This window comes from Neospora caninum, chromosome V, assembly GCF_000208865.1.
Source record: "Neospora caninum Liverpool complete genome, chromosome V".
Taxonomy (NCBI): Eukaryota; Apicomplexa; class Conoidasida; order Eucoccidiorida; family Sarcocystidae; genus Neospora; species Neospora caninum.
The window spans coordinates 138,998-150,888 of record NC_018391.1 but is presented as its reverse complement, the minus strand read 5'-3'; the positions used below and the strand labels follow the sequence as shown (position 1 = coordinate 150,888).

The 11,891-nt window shown below is 56.8% G+C and overlaps 1 protein-coding gene across 1 annotated transcript; it reads right to left on the bottom strand.

Moving 5' to 3' along the window:
* Nucleotides 1-33: 33 nt before the first annotated feature.
* On the bottom strand, nt 34-11,891 carry NCLIV_012420 (Flagellar associated protein, related; the record flags this gene model as incomplete). Its single annotated transcript, XM_003881428.1, has 13 exons — nt 34-215; nt 671-1,978; nt 2,322-2,567; nt 2,846-2,999; nt 3,501-3,797; nt 4,165-5,966; nt 6,262-6,670; nt 7,208-7,953; nt 8,489-9,084; nt 9,416-9,668; nt 10,080-10,307; nt 10,743-10,960; nt 11,683-11,891. The coding sequence occupies 13 exons, from the start codon at nt 11,889-11,891 to the stop codon at nt 34-36; spliced, it is 6,648 nt and encodes a 2,215-aa protein (XP_003881477.1).

The window sequence follows — 11,891 nt, the reverse complement described above, 5'->3', positions numbered from 1 at the left end:
GAGGCGTTTCGGAAACGACAGGCGTTGTCCTTCTCAGGAAGGAAAAGTCGGGCAAAACGCCTTCAGAAGAATTTCGAACTCTTGCTGAGCCGCTGCGCTCGAGGTGGCCGGGACGAAGCCTCCCTTGAGAACGCCCCGTGCCTTCGCCGACACCCACTGCCCCGCAGTGACAACGCGGGGGGCGCTCTGCAGAATTGCTCGTGTCCGTGAGGAGGCTGCGAAAAGCGAGGGAGTGAAAAGGAAACGTGGAGAGAGGAGTCAGACGCCTTGAGAACGGAACAGAAACAGAAAAATGGGCTGCCTGAACACCTAGACACTCGCGGCCTGTGTCTACGTGCTGTCCGCGGGAAATACCTCTCTTCCCTTCTGTCTGGTTCCGTCTTCCTTCCTGTTTAAGCTTGTTCGTCTTTCCCCTCTTCACGCATAAGCGCTGCGAGGTTTTAATTGGTTTTGCCCCGTCTCGCTTCGGCAATCGCGTTTCGCCTTCTTCCACGCTCCAAAAGTGCTTCGGACGTTTTTCTTCGAGTATCTCCCAGTACCTCCAACACCCTCTCAGCCCTTCTGATCCTGCTCCTGTTCCCCGCTCTCTTTCTCCTCTTTTCTCTCTCTTCTCTCTTTTCGCTTGTCCCTGCGTTTGATTCCGGACGTGTGCGCCGTCTCCGGGCCTTACCACGCGAGACAGGATTGAAGGAGAAAGTCACGGGCTGCTGCGTGCCGGCTGCGAGGCTTCCGCGGCTGGGTTCCACAGAAAAACACTCGGCGAATTCGCCTTCCATGGAGAACTCAAACTGGCCCACAGGCTCCCCTTTCCCTTCAGCAAACGGCGGGGCCTTTCCCGGAGCCGAGCCGGTCGCCAGGGAAGAGACGGCGCTGGAAAGATGGAGAGAAGAAGGAACCGGGCACGCAGCGACTGCAAGTCCCGAGGGAGAAGAGGGTGCATACGCAGCGCGAGTTTCGAGCGAAGATCCGTCTTTGTTCCCCGAGCCTTGTCCTTTGGCGTCACCCTTATCGCCAGAGTTTCCTTTCCCCGCGACTTGAGCAGTGGAAGCGGACGCGGGGACAGGCGCCCAAGCGGCGCCAAGGAGGAACACGCGGGTCCGCAGCTGGCCGTGCTTGTCGGGACCACTCGAGGCCTTCTCCATAGACTCACGCTTCTCTGGCTGCGGGGAGCGAACCGTTCTCTCGCCCGTGGATTTCCCCTTCTCAATGCCGTCGTTCTCCTCTACAGTCTTTTTGCTTCCAGAAGACGCGTCCTTCGAGAGACCTCGCGGACTCGCAGCACAGAGGGAGGCAGACGCTGGCCGAGAAGAAGGACGAGGAGAAGACAAGCGAGGAGAAGACAAGCGAGGAGAAGACAAGCGAGGAGAAGACGGGCGAGGAGAAGTCAAGCGAGGAGTAGAAGTGCGAGAGAGACGCAGGGCGTTTCGCTCGCCTGGAGATTCGGGGCCGTCGTCAAAGAGGAGGTGAAAGACGGCGTTGCGGCAGCAGCCTGAAGCGAGAGAGTTGCTGAGGTCGCCTTGGCCTCTCTGCGAGTCCTGTCCAAGAGGAGAGACGAAGGAAGGAAAGAGTGGCGACGTTGCCTCGGATACAGCCGGACCAGGTCGAGGCGAGGAAGCAGGCGGCGCGGCCGAAGAAGGCAGGGGGAAGAACGGCGAAGTGGATGCCTCGCCACCTGCCACGGGAATCCGAGAGAGCACGAGAAGTCCGGGTCTCTCGCACAACCCGCGAGGCTGAGGGAGACAAGACAGAAGGCTTTCCTTTTCTGTAGAAGAAGAAGGGGGCCCCGGAGAGAGGGTCGGGCGAGAAGATGCGAGGGACACTGAAGAAGGGAAAGAAGACCAAGAGGGAGGATGGAAAGGCGAGACAGGAGGGAGGGCGTAGAGCTGATGAGACACTGCAAGGCCTCGAAGGTAAAGGTAATGCGGTCGCTGGGAGCCGTTTCCGGACACCAGGCGAAACACCGCGGTGTGGAGGCCTTCTGCAGAGACAGGAAAACAGCGAACAAGTCGAAAGACTCGCGATCCGCAGCGATGTCGAGAGGTAGCACTCAGACGACATCGACGCAGTGCAGAAGGCGAGTGGACAAGGACCAGGAGAGACCGCATCAAACGGTGAAGAGGCGAAAAGAGACAGCACTGAAGCACCAGATGCGGCAGGGAGGGACGAGAAGGCCAAAACAACGCGGAGAAGCTTCTCTCGGTGTCGGCAGCGTTCGTCGAAGCATGGCGTTTTTGACGGACTGCCACGAAGGCGATCGAGGAGGGAGGCACTGTTCCTCGTTTTTTGCAGGGCGCTCTGCCGATTCTCCCAGTTTGCGTTACCTGCCTTTGTGGGCCGGAAGGCGAAGCAAAACTGCTGCGAGGCCTCCGGAGCAATCTCGCCGTGGAGCGGCCAGCAGGAAAACGCGGCCAAGGCCCTCCCGGCCCCGCACGTCTCGATTTCAGGGTGCGAGGTGTACAGACACTCGACGCGGAAACGAATGGCGCAGGAAGAAGCCGGGTTGCGAACCGTCAAAATGTGCTGCGTCCAGCTCGGGCAGAGAGAAGAACTCGCAGGCAGCGCTTGGCCTGACAGGAAAGGTGAGAAAGTGAGAGAAAAGATGAGACAGGAAAGGAGAGGAAGGGAAGTAGAGGAAGAGGCGAGCAAACGGAGTCGATGACGTAGTCGCGGCCTCACCATCTCGGGAAGAAAGACAGAACCCCATCTTGGAGGTCTACGCAGACGAGAAGGGGGGTTTTGCCACTGGGATGTACGCATGTGAGATGAGCGTGCGTTTTCGCGACCGGGACAAGCTGAAGGAGAACTTGTGTTTTTCCTGTCGTTTTTTTTCCGCTCCCAAGCATACCTCTTCCGGGGGACCGAGGAGGCACGACAACCGCTCCAAAGTCGAGGTCATGCTCAGGAGGCGAGACAGCCAACTCCGCGCGGATGCCGCGACCGCGAAGTTCCACAGACTGCCGTGTAAGCGGCCCGACGAGGCGAAGTGTCGCTCGATAAGTCTGAAGCATTTTCACCCGAAACGGAAAGACAAACGCGTGAAGCGCCGGCCCTCCCCGCGGCGGACACATACAAACACCAACGGAAAGACACACAACATTCCAAACTCCTCCTTCTTCATTTAAAGGAACAACTATGCATCCATTCACCTGCACATGCATAGATCTAGACTTGTCCCTTTACATGGAAACATCCATCCATACGGATTCATAAGCCTGTATGCATGTAAATATAGGTCCGGGACATATCTATGTGGATCTCGCCGTGTTTATATCTCTGTGCACAGAAACGCATATGTGTAGAGTTGTGCATTTCTTTATTTCTGTAAAAGGCTTCGCGGAAGCGGAGGTGTCGCCGATCGCCGCATGTGTTGAGCCCTCAGGGTCGTTTCGAGCCGAGGGCTCGGCGCTCGCCAACGAGAAACTTGCGTGCTTGTCGCGTGGTGCGTGCAGACTCGAGTTCCCTCTTTCTTTCCCTTTGCACGCCTTCGCGTCTCCATGTACCTGCGGCGCCCTGGGGTGAAAGGCCACAGAGAGAGTGAGCGGTTTCTCAGGATGGAGTGGACGCAGCGGGCTGACGAGCTCGAAGCAGGAAGAGAAAGGCAGTTCCTCAGCTCTCAGAAAAACAGCAGGTGCCGCGGAAGACCCGGAATGCCGGGACGGCGAAGCGGAGGCGCTAGCCAGGGCCGGCGTAGAGGCCAAGCTGCATCGCAGCCGAGCCTCAGCCCCCACGGTGACGTCTCCAAAGTCCAGCACGGCAGGCGAGGCCGAGAGGAGAGCAGGCGTTGCGCAGGTCGACACCTGGAGAGGAGACACAGAGTGGAGAGAAAGAGACAGCGGGCGGAGGAAAAAACAACGCCTCGCTCTTCTAACGTCTCTTTGCAAGGGGGGCCAAACCCGAAGCCCTGGCAATATGTGAGGAGACTGAGACACAAACACTTCATGAAATACGTGAAACTACATGTTGAATAGACATCTGCCTCTACCTATATCGGCATACTTTATATATATATATATATATATATGTATATGCACAGATAGGGGTATCTGTAGAAATGTTTGGTCGGAATGTGTTCGTTGGTGTATGGATATGCCTGTTCCCGCTGTCTTCAAGCAGGCGGCGGTCTCGGCGTTAGTCTGTTGTGGTGAGATGTTCAGGCAGCCGCACCTGAAGGAAAGAAAAGAACTCGTCGTCTGCGCTACCTTTCGCGACGCGGCATCTGACGGGGATGATCCATTGTGCATGGACGCATGCATTTGGAGATTTCTTTCGCTCCAAAGGCCCTTCTTCCGGTTTCACGTCCCCTCCGGCAGAGGCCCAAACGCCTTCCTCCTTGTCCAAGAGAGGCGAGGGGAGAAGACTCGATGTCCACCGGACGCCTCCGTACTCGCGAACTTCTTTTAGGTGCTCTTCATCTTTTCCCTCTTCTTCTGCGTCTTCTTCTTTTTCCTTCTCTGCGGTCTCTGGCACGCTGTCGTTGCGCATCTCCTTGCTCGCTGACTTGGCCTCAACAGCGAATGTAAGCGTTTTGGGGGCTTTCTCGTTCGGATGCTCTCGGGGTTTCTCGCCTGCCGCAGCCTGACCCAGCCCGGCAGCAGCCGGAGAGATCCCGACCTCTTCCCTAGTCTGGTCGCGCCCCATCTGTGTGCCTCCCAACACAGGGGACCGGGCGAGAGTGTCAGCCTCGCTTCGCGCGGGAACCTGCGGGGAGATCGATGGTTTTTTCGCGGTTCGCCGCAAGTAGGCGCCGTCGGGCGAGAAGGAGACAGCGATCTTTTGCGACGGCTCTCTCGCAGAGAGGGCGAAGCAAGCTGGGTTGAACTGGAGGGCGGCGAGAGCAAACGGAGGCGCGAGAACCTCCACCCAAAGAACCCCACAGCAGGCGTTCTCCTCCTGCGCGTCGTGCGAGAGCGAAGGCGGTGAGCAAGGCTTCTTCCGCGAGTTCTCTGTCTCCGTTCGGAGCCTGCCTCGGCCGCAAGGCCTGACAGCAGGGGAGGCATAAGGGCCCAGGGTCGCATCGGAGCTCGCCGCTTCTTCGCGCCGTTCCGCTCCTGCTTGCTCTGAGGTGACCTTCAGGGAGGGAGAAGAGAGGGGAGGAGAAGAAACAGAGCTGGGGCCCGAGGAAGACGTAGGAGCCAGAAAGGCAAGCTTCTTGGTGGCTTGGAACCCCTTGGGGAAACGCGAGGGAAGCAGACGCATGTAGAGCGTGCCACACACCGATTCCTCGATGGGCACCGCTGGTAGGCGGAGAGTCGCGGCAGGCGTGAAGGAGACTTTTGCCAAAGACGGAGCAGCTTTCCAAGAAATCCGCGTCTCCAGCGCAGCCTGGCTGCCTACTAGCGTCCGGAGCACGAAAGCGTCTGTACGCACACCCGAGTCGGAGGGATCAGTCCGCAGCCCGCCGAAATTGGAGCTCTCCGGCGAGTGCTTGTTGGGGCTGTACACGGCAAGAACTTTCCGGATTTCGCCGGGAAGCAGGTACCCGTACTCGCCTCGCTGCATGTGAGTGAGGCGATTCTGCGGGAGGATGTGTTGCTCCTCGAGCTCCGAGAGAAACGCAGGAGAGAAGGACGGCGGACCTGCAAAAGGCGACCTGGGCCCCGGTGTACAGACACTGCTCGACAACGCACGCGTTCCCGTCGCCTTGCTGTCGAAGGCGTCCACCCACCTCAGGGCATGTTTACTCGAAGGCGACACAGCGGCAGGGAAAGCAGGGAAAGCAGGGAACGCAGAGGACGAGGAGGAAGAGGATGAGCTGAGAGATGCGACGGACGAATCCGGGCACAGGTTGTCCGCATCGCAGGAGTTGTAAATCGCAATGTCCTGGTGAAGACGACAGAAGGCGTACTCCATGATCAGGAGAGAAGGGTTGAAGAGCACCAGGGGCGTAGAGACGGCGGAGCCTTCACAGCAGGGCCCGAAATCCAGAGTGGGAGGAGAAACCACAATCTCTTTCCGAGTCACCATGCCTGCACACAAACGCGGACGCGCGAGAAACGAGCAGCTGGCAAAAGCGCAGGTTCCCGAAATACGAGTAACAGAGGCTCGGCAGTCACGAACTCGAGGGGCCCCGTCGACCTGTCTGCGAAACAGGAGGGAACGCGCCTCGCTCGCGCCTGTTCCCTCATTCTTCCCCTCTCTCACTCTTTCGCTCCCTTCCCTTATCCCTCTTTCCCTCCCTCTTTCGCGTTCTCTCGTTCTTTTTCTTTTTCTCTTTCTCTTTCTTCGCTTCGCATTCTTTCTTGCAGCATGTTTCGGCCTCACCGGTTAGCCTTGTTTCCACCGGCAGGACTTGGTCTGCGCCTTCGACACGGACGAGAATGGCGAAGGCGAGGGAGCCTGGGTGTTTCCGCCGGACGTCGGCGTCGAGCTCTTGGACGTACTGCGGGAATCTGTCGAAGAATTCTTCCTTGGGACGGAACGTCGCTGTGACGGTTAAGCGTTGGTGCGCCTGGATGAACGAAGAACGAGGCTCGAGGCAGAGCTCGCCTTCGGATCCCAGCGAGGGCGAAGTGACCCAGACCTTCATCGTCGAGTTCTGGGAATTGTGGAACGAGAGCTGCTGGGAGTACGTGTTCCCAACGATGCAGACTCCAAAGTCGTACTGCGCGGATTCGACCGAGATGGGAGGCGGCAGACAGCGACATTGCACCGCTACGAGGCGGTCGCGGACCTGCACGGTTTCGAGCGAGGAGAAGCAAACGGCGGGGAGGGGGTAAGAGGGACAGAGCAGAGGAGGGCGAGGGAGAGGAAACTCCTTTTCAGCGCCAGAGACGACCGCAAAGCACAGCAATTCGGAGAACCAAGGAAACAACGAAGGGACCTTGGGGGAGGAGCGGGAGAGAGGGAAAGCGAGACGCCGACGCACGCGTACAGGCAGAACGGCAAGACAGGCAGAGACAACCGGGAGAGGGCAACACAGGGAACGAGGCGGGAGGACGTCAGACAAACAGACCGATCTAGAGAGAGCAAGGTGGACACGCGGAGAGAACAAAGGCGAGAGCAGAGAAAAGGGAGAGAAGACGCGACCCAAAAATGCAGGAATGTTCACTGAGGAGATGGGAGGTGCCCGTCGACATGGCCACAACGCGCCGGGCTGCAGATAAGCCACTTCAACTTTTCCATTTCCTTCGATCTCCCGTTCGTCGTGTTTCTCCTTCTCTCGGCTTTTCTCCCCCTGTTCCTATCTCTTCTCTGCCTTTTTTCTTACGAGCGGATTGCGCGTCTTGAGGAGGAAGAGCGCGTAGAAGTCGCCGGGCTCGAAAGGGGCGTAGCTGAAGCGGATGGCCGTCATCTTTCTCGGGGCGAAAGAGGAAATCGCGTTCTCAAGCACCAAATGCTGGAGATTCATAGGCTCATACGTCCACTGGTTTAGGAGATTCAAAAGCCCCGGGATGTCTGCGAGTCGCTGGCCTTCGTTGAAAGAGGCGCCCGTCACCAGTTTGTCGGCCGACACCATTTCCACAGCCTCGAGGGTGTCCTGGAACGGCTCCGAGAAGGCAGCAGGCGAGGCCGCGTAACCGGTCGTGTCCCTGCTTCTCTCGCCTTCGTCTCCTTTCCGTTGTGTCGCGTCGGATCCAGTCTTGCCGCCTGTCTGGGACGCGAGAGCAGGCCCAGAAGCCGAGAGAGGCGGCTCGGCCGCACTCTCGGCCTCGCCGGGCAACAGAGTGCTCGGCAAGGCGTCGTCCGTGCCTGGGAGAACGGGCGAGTCCTCGGAGGGTCGTGAGAGAGGAAAGGACAGACTGGAGACGTTGCACACGAGAGGCAGTAGCAGATACTCTGACGCCAGGGCTCCTTCGTTTCGAATGCGCAGCGAACACGTCCCGACTGCGCCCAGCTGCAATTCCCCCATGTCCAAAGCGAGCATTCTCTCGAGCCCCTCGGCCTCTCCGTCTGCAGGCCGAGAAAAGGAAGTTGCGCTGCTCCCGTGACGCTCGAGGCCCTGCGGCCGCAGCTCTGCGAACCACGCGGAATGCACACGCCTCAGGCATCTAGCGAAAAGCGAGGCAGAAAACAGACTCGCGACAGGACGCTCCATGAGGGGGAACATGAGGCAGGCTTCCGCTGCGGCACTGTCGCGCTCGTGTGCCTGTGGGTGCATCGAGCGTCAGAGAGGTTTTACAAACAGACGCAAGTTTAGACATCTGGGATCAGTCCAGTAGCGCTGAGCCAGGCGCTCGCCTCCTCGGGTTTCTCACACACAATCCAGAAAGAAGAAGAACACAGAAAGCGTGCACAAGCCTATTTACGTACCTAATTACCGGTTCATGTATATGTATGTATGTATATATATATATATATATATCTGAGGGGACTCACTGCAAATATACAGGCAACTGCAGGCACGCAAACCAACATGTGTATAAACAAATCGCTGTATCTATATCGATACTGGAGGCGAGTTTGAACGAGGTTCCATGGCGAGTTTAAGGAGACGTGCAGACGACGATGAGGCCAGCAGAAGCGAAACTCGGACATGCGTTATGCCTACCAGAAGCGAGTGGCGTGGCGTCTGTGTGCGTCGCTTCGTTCGGGGCGTCTGCCTCTGTGCTGGAGCTGTCTTCTCGGGCGTTTGCTATGAAGTCTTGGACGTCGACTAGCGGGGGGGAGAATGTCAAGACGGTTTTCTTGGTGGAGCACCGCAGGGGGAACTCTTCGGGACCCGTTGGCGCCAAAATGGAGATTTTTGAGATGACATCTGCGTTCTTTTTCGGGCAGAACGTGACGGTAAAACTCGTCGTGGTCCCCGCCGACATGCGTCCGGGCGGGGTAAAGTCCACTTCTATGATGTCGCGCAGATCTTCCGGGACGGGGACGATGCGGAAGGTGTTGAATGTCATGCTGATGTTGGTGACTTCGATGGTTTTCTTGTAAACTTGGCCCGGCTCAAAGTTCTCAAAGTGGATGATCTCCGGCTTCGCGCGAAAACTCGGGCCCGTGTGGACCTTCCCGGCTGCCTTCTGGACTTCGCCTCGCAGCATGTTCTGCTTTTGCGCGTTGAGAGAACGCCGCAGGCTCTGCCGCTCGAATTTGCTGAGTTTCGGCTTCCACTGGAACTTCTCTCTCCGTGCGAACGACGCACAGTTCCTGCGGTCAGGAACAGAGGGACAGAGCGGCGGCACCGTGTGGGCCAACCAAAACATGTGGAGGCAGAGAACTCCCAAAGCGACAGCTCACAGTGAGGAGCGGGTCTTCGACCTAGGTGCTCTCCACTCTTCAATTCCTCTCCAAGGTAAAGGCGAGGCACCTTGGACACCTCCCCCACGGACTCTTCGCCAGCAACTTACGCTGTGGCACGGCAGCGGCGGAAGGCATCGAGGCAAACGCATTGGAAACGTCATGCGGTCGGGCAAGTGTCCCGGTGTGCTGCTCGGCCCCATCTTTACTGCTTGTGCGCGGAGATGATGTGGGAGCTCACCCCAAGTCTTTGTCATCGTTGTCTGAGAAAGTGAACCGCGAGCATCGGGTGTCGTTTGCGAGAGTGTCTGTGCCCGTCCCGTCTGAGCAAGGAAATCGCGTAGAAGCCCGCGTTGTCCCCGTGGTTTTTCGAATCAAAGAACTGGCGAAAATCATGTTTCCTCCTTCCGCGGCCGTCGAGGCGACGGCTGACGGATCCTCGACGCCGGTCATCTTGTGCAGATAATTTGAAATTTCTCTCTGCCGCAAGATGCCTGGAGAAAAACAAATTTCAAAATCCTGAACGATGTGCACGTGCCTAGAAGAAACAGACAGCATCCGACTCCAGTGGTTTCTCCTGAAGGGTAAGATACTTGTGACAATGCCGTGGGCGAGGCCTTGTAACTAGAGTAGTGCATCTATGCTTGACAAGATCGCGACATGCGGGTTTTTACAAAACCCGATTCTTGTTGCTTGTAGGTCAAAGCAAACGTGAACAACCCGCATAGTGCTTCCAATAAACCGAAGCAACAGGCACTTGGGTGGATGATTTCTCACCCATTACTTGTTCGGAGAGACTCGTTCCAGCAGCCACATACGACCGGGCTGAAGCATCCGGAGTTCTCAAACTTTTTTCTGGGAGCGGTGCCCGGCGGCCTTCGTGCTCTCTTTTGACATGTGCTGACCTATTTCTTCCTCGAATCGCCTTTCGGAATTCCGCTGTTGCCTTTCATGGGCTTCGATCGTTTCTTGCCACCGGTCTTCATCTGCCAAGCGCTCGATAAGAATCGCTTTTCGGCGTTGCTGTTCCTGCGCAAGTGTCTGGGTCTTTCGTTCTACTCTGCTCTCCACCTCTCGGATCTTGTACACTTGAGCAGGATTTTGTCCAGCGCCGATCAAGTGCAAGGCTTCAGCTAGAACGATCGACAAAAAGCGGAACTCCGGTAGAGCCGGCAACGCAAACAGAGTCAGTGAATCCCGCCGCGTGCAACGTCAATAACGAGACACGAAACGCTTCACGACGATAGAAAATGGGACCCCGTGGGAACACAGACACTTCCGGCTGAGTTTTGTCGGCAGAGCTCCCTTGCGCTCAGGAGACATTTTCTGACTAGTGCTGTCTCTGTTCTGTGTACAGATTGGAGTCACGGAACTGAGTCGTGAGGGGATTCGAACCGGTGGCAAAATTGCGCCTCTAACACACTGTGGATAGGCATTCTCGGCCTCCTCGATATTGGTGTTTGACGAGTGAAACCTATCAAACAGAGAGAACAAGAACCCAACGGGCAACAAACAAAACTAACAAGCCTATTTGAGGAGCGAATGGTCGGCTCTCCATCTCCGCTCACTGCGTTGTCTCTCTTGTTGCTCCGCCTGTTTCTTCCGATTTTTTTCACTGCAGGAGGCGACTTCGCTCATCGCCTTGTCGAGAGACTGCTTAAACCGGACGAGGCGCTTAGCCCGATCCATGAGACGCTTCTCCTCTTGCTTTCGCTCAGCCTCAGCTGTGTTTCTTCTCCTGAACAAAAAATGCTGCAGGATGCCGCGCGTAACAGGGACGTGCAAGCTGCAGGCATCCAGAACGTTTGACGCGTACAGCGTTGAGTGGCTGGAGCGTACCTAACAGAGTCTGGAAAGGCTCTGGTTTGTACTGGCTGTCCTACACAGCCACGTTCGCGTAGAAACACAGCCGATGGCACTTGTTCTTTTCAAAACGAGGGGAAACACCAGATCATTGTTGCTGCAAAATCGGCAACTGACACTCAGTGCGGGCTGCTCCCAGAAAAAAGATGCCTGTCACTTGGTCAACGCCATTCTTACAGGGTCTAAGCTCTTCTATTGGTTAAGTACCAATACGGCTTTTTACACAGCTACCGAACAGGGCATCTACTGTGCTTCCCGTGGCCTTACTCTTCTGTTTACTTTTGGAGGTACGACAGGAGTAGTTATTAGAGTAGTTACGGGCAAAGCAGGTTTCCTCATTTCCTCAGTGATTCCTAAAACACCGTGACAGACGCTTCCTTACTCTCGAGGTTGTGGCAAGAGCGAGTCCTGTTCCTGCGGAAGGGATCGTCACCATCTATTTAGAACGTTCTGCTGCTCATGGCGCACAACCGACAGCGTGCTAGGCTACAACAGTGTTTTCTTGTTCACTGCCCACCGATGTTTGTGTTTGATGCCGTCACAGCTTCGAGTTTGCCCGCTGTTCTCCCAAGTTCATTCGCGGTGGCTGTTCGCGGCAAAGAAACTGTTGATTCCGCAGAATGTGTGAACTCCACGCGCTCGTACCTCTCTTCTTTTCTCCGGCGATACTCGTTGATAGACAAAGAAACTCCGGAGCCAGGCATAGCCGGTATTGAGGACGATCGGACAGCGCATTTCGCGCGGTGGACCACGGCCTGAGTGGCCGGAGAATGAGGGCGTTCGATATAGTCATTGCTCTCTGTCAGATTTACCCCTGGGACGGTGTGTCCCTTGCGATGGTAGCCTTCTTCCAT